Raw genomic sequence first — 3667 nt, 5'->3', positions numbered from 1 at the left:
TGGATAACTTCTGGCTCCAGGGGCGTGGTTGCGTTATAGTCCATGTAAACTTTCCTGCAGGGAAGAAAACAGTTAGCTGTTCTAACTTCATTGGTTTTCTTTCATTTCCCTGCACCCGTTTCTGCCATGGTCTGTGAGGCTCTGGTGATTCTGGAGCCACTTCCTCCTGCTGCCCCTCCTCCTCCCACCACCCTGACCTTCTCCCTGGGGGAGGCACGCTTTGGCCCCAGGCCTTGCACTTTTGGTATTCTTTGCCTAGGATGACCTCGCCCTGCCCGTACCTTCTCTAGGTCTTTGCTCCAACTGGCCCTCCCCCGTGAGGCTTCCCAAAGTCTATTTAAAACTGCAGCCACCTCCGCTCTTCCCACCCCAGCACTCCATGTCCCCTCCCCTTCCTACTTTCTCCGGGGCATCATATCACCTGACACACTAGCTTTATTCCTTACAGTCCACCTCAGTAGAGTGACAGAAGTGCGGCCTCACGCATATGTGGCCTTTGTTTTTCTCACTACTCTGTCACCAGTGCTGGAGACCACGGCTGCCACACAGCGGGGGCTTGATTTATAAGATGACAAAGTAAATGCCACAGAAAATACAAATCCCATGAAAGACCTCCCACTAAATAAAATTTATCTGTACATCTTTTTACTAACCTTCAGAAATATATTAACATATAGTAGGCAATCCTGTCTGATACTATTAATGAATTAACCTCATTTTTAAATAAACAACAATTAGTTTCTACAGTTGGTTTAGACCAATCCACGTGAAAACTCAGACACACGTAACTAACCGTGGCTGTTGAGCCACAAGGCGTGGGCAGAAAGTACATTAGTTTCAATGCGGCATCTTTTCTGTTCAGAATCACCCAACAGGTACAAGGCTTTGGGAAGTTTGACTAGTCATCCTTGACCACTCTGATATTAGCATAAACAGTCCAGGAATTTCCCAGCCCTGCTGTGACTGTGTGTGCCCTTAAATCTGTTCTTTCCTACAAATAAGCATCCCGTGGTACCTCAAGCTCGCTAGTGTTTGCTGAGTGACTGCCGCTTTTCAATCTGTTGCTTGGCTGAACTAATCTATGGCTTGAATTTCAGATCAATGTTTTACAGATTACTTTGCTCCATTATTTGCCACTTCCAGAAAGTGCTGTCAATATTGAGTGAGGAAGCTGAACTCTATTAGTTTCATAACCAAAAAACAAAAAAGCCTGGGAATCTCCTCTCCACTCCTTCCCTAGCGGACACTTTCCCAGCTAGCCTCACTGTCCCAACCAACGGAGAACGCCTAACGACACAGACGTGATTTAGGCATGGACCCAGACTCCCCTCATAGTCTAGGCATGGCAGTGAGCAGGATTATTAATAAAAGGACTCAGTGCATTCCTGGATTGGAGAGAGAAGACTCACAAATGAGAAGACGCACACATCCCCCTCCTGCCCTCTCAGACGTAAGCAGCAGTGTGGACACCAAGTGCTCCCTGTCTCCCCCTCTCTGTGGTGGTCACCTCCACTTTCCAGTTGCTCAGACCAGCAGCCTGGCAGACAACCTTCTTAATTCCTCCTGTCTCCCACACCAACGCACCAGCGAATCTCCTCAACGGTCAGTCCACACCACGCCACACCTCCTCCTAGATTATGACAAAAGATTCCCAATTGGTTTCCCTGCTTGGTCCCCTGTCCCACAACCACCCCGCCCCCACTTTCTAGGAAGCAGCCGGTGCTCCTTCAAAACGTAATTAAATTCCATCACTCCCCTGCTCAAACCCCCAGGTCCTTCCTAGGCTCTGCGGGTCATCTCCAACAAGCCCGCTCCCCACTCCTCTCCAGCCACGCGGACTACCTGCTGCTTCTGTCCCCCTCCTGGTGTGAACTAAAATAAAATCCTAAGGCTGCCGCTGACTGAATGGGCCCCTTTTGGCCAAGGGGACCCCAGAAAACCTTAAAATTGAGCTCCTGGCCATAAAGGGAAGGGAGGTCAGACATGCCTCCTTACCCCTCCTTCCCTTTTGGAGTTTAGACAACTGACTAGCATTAATGTTAAAACAAGAGATCGTAAGATAAGACACTAAATTATTAACAGGACCTCAGGCCCTGCAGAGCAAAGGTTAAATCACCTGCAGGCGGTCAATTTGCTAAACAGATCCCGTGAGTCTGTTGAGTATACAGTGGCCTGTTTCTGATTAACGGACTTCCTTAAAACATTCCCGGCCTTTAGACAAAGCTTTATTTCTTTAACCAATTACAAATCAAAGAATCTTTGAACCCACCTACAACCTGCAAGCGCCCCCCAGCCCAGCTTCAAGAGGTTCCACCCTTTCGGGCCAGACCAATGTATAGCTTCCACGTATGGATTTATGATTTTACCTGAAATTCCTGTCTCTCTAAAATGTATAAAACCAACCTTAAACCCAACTGCCTCGGGACCACTTGCTCAAGACTTCTTGGGCCACAGTCACACACACTGGCTCAGAATAACCTCTTTATATTACTTTACAGAATGTGGGTTTTTCCTGTTAAGACCGACATGCTCTTCTTTCCCAGAACTTGTAAACCTGACTCCTGATGTCACTCAGCTTCAACCAAATGTCACCTCTCCGCCTCGCGTCCCTTCCTTCTCAAGCTCGCATCCCTGACTTGGGCCTTCCCCGCGGACATCTCCCCGGCGGAACCCCCACCCCGACAGCGGCCACCGGCCGTCGCCCTCTGTCCTCCCTGGCGGGACCCCCGGACTCCTCGTCCAGCGGCGCTCCCTGCCCTCCCCTCGCGGCGCGCACCTCTCCGGCCGGCTCTCCTTCCGGCAGCCGTTGGGCGGACACACGACACTTCCCCGCGCGTCCCTGCTGGGCGCCGTGGTCGCCTCCATCTCGGCTCACCAACTGCCGGAACCCGCGACGCCCCGGGAGCCCAGAAGCGGGAGGGGAAGGCGGGGCCGCGAGGCCCGGGGCGCGTGCGGATTGGCTGAGTGACACACCCCCAGCCAATCCGCGCGCTTCATAGGCGCGGTGCACCCCGCGGGACAGCGTGGGCAGGCTGATTGGCTGAGCGGGGTCAGGTGGTGGGAGGGGGCGGAGCCCGGGCGCGGCGCAGCGGTTCCCGCGGAGCCCGGCGAGCGGAGCGTGGTGTCCCCGGTTCCTTGGGCCCCACCGCCCTTCACTTCCGGGCCTTTGCTCTCCAGGGCGGGACCGCTATCCGGCCGCGGGGGGCGGTGGGCGAGCAGGCGGCGGACCCCGAGAGTTGGACGTGAGGAGCCGGTGGCGCGCACTGTCCGTTCGGGCGCGCTCCCGTGCGCCTTCCCCGCCGGGCCGCGACCCCGTGAAGCGGGAGCCCGCGCCGCCGCCTCCGCCTCCGCACGCACCTGAGCGGGGTGCACGGCCGGGGCGCACTGGGGGGCCTCTCGCGGGCCTGCCTCGCCTTGCCCGCGCGCTCGTTACCCTACGGACCCGGGCGCTGCGCTTGGTCCGCCCTGGACCTGTCACCTCCGTAGGCGAGGTGCTGAGTGCAGTGGGGGACCACTCCTTGAGGATGGATTTGAGGGGATCTGAGGTAGAGGGGGGAAGGCCAGTTAAGAGGCTGTTACAACAGTCGAGGCGAGAGAGCAGGAACGCTGCACAGTGGATGTGGAAATGCAGCAAAGATTGATTCAAGACATTACAATATCTCGTAAG

At 54.8% G+C, this 3667-nt stretch overlaps 1 protein-coding gene across 1 annotated transcript in view; it reads right to left on the bottom strand.

The window, feature by feature from the left end:
• SCLY (selenocysteine lyase) overlaps nucleotides 1-2865 on the bottom strand; it is a 39700-nt gene extending 36835 nt beyond the window's left edge. Inside the window, exons 1-2 of the mRNA XM_012648823.1 lie at nucleotides 2777-2865; nucleotides 2-54 (exon numbers count right to left, since the gene is read on the bottom strand). Of these exons, the coding sequence (XP_012504277.1) occupies nucleotides 2-54; nucleotides 2777-2865 (142 nt within the window). The remainder of the gene's footprint in view (nucleotide 1; nucleotides 55-2776) is intronic.
• Between the last annotated feature and the right edge of the window lie 802 nt (nucleotides 2866-3667).

Source organism: Propithecus coquereli, unplaced genomic scaffold (assembly GCF_000956105.1).
Source record: "Propithecus coquereli isolate 6110/MARCELLA unplaced genomic scaffold, Pcoq_1.0 Scaffold295, whole genome shotgun sequence".
Classification (NCBI taxonomy): Eukaryota; Metazoa; Chordata; class Mammalia; order Primates; family Indriidae; genus Propithecus; species Propithecus coquereli.
This window is presented reverse-complemented; position numbering and strand designations above follow the sequence as displayed.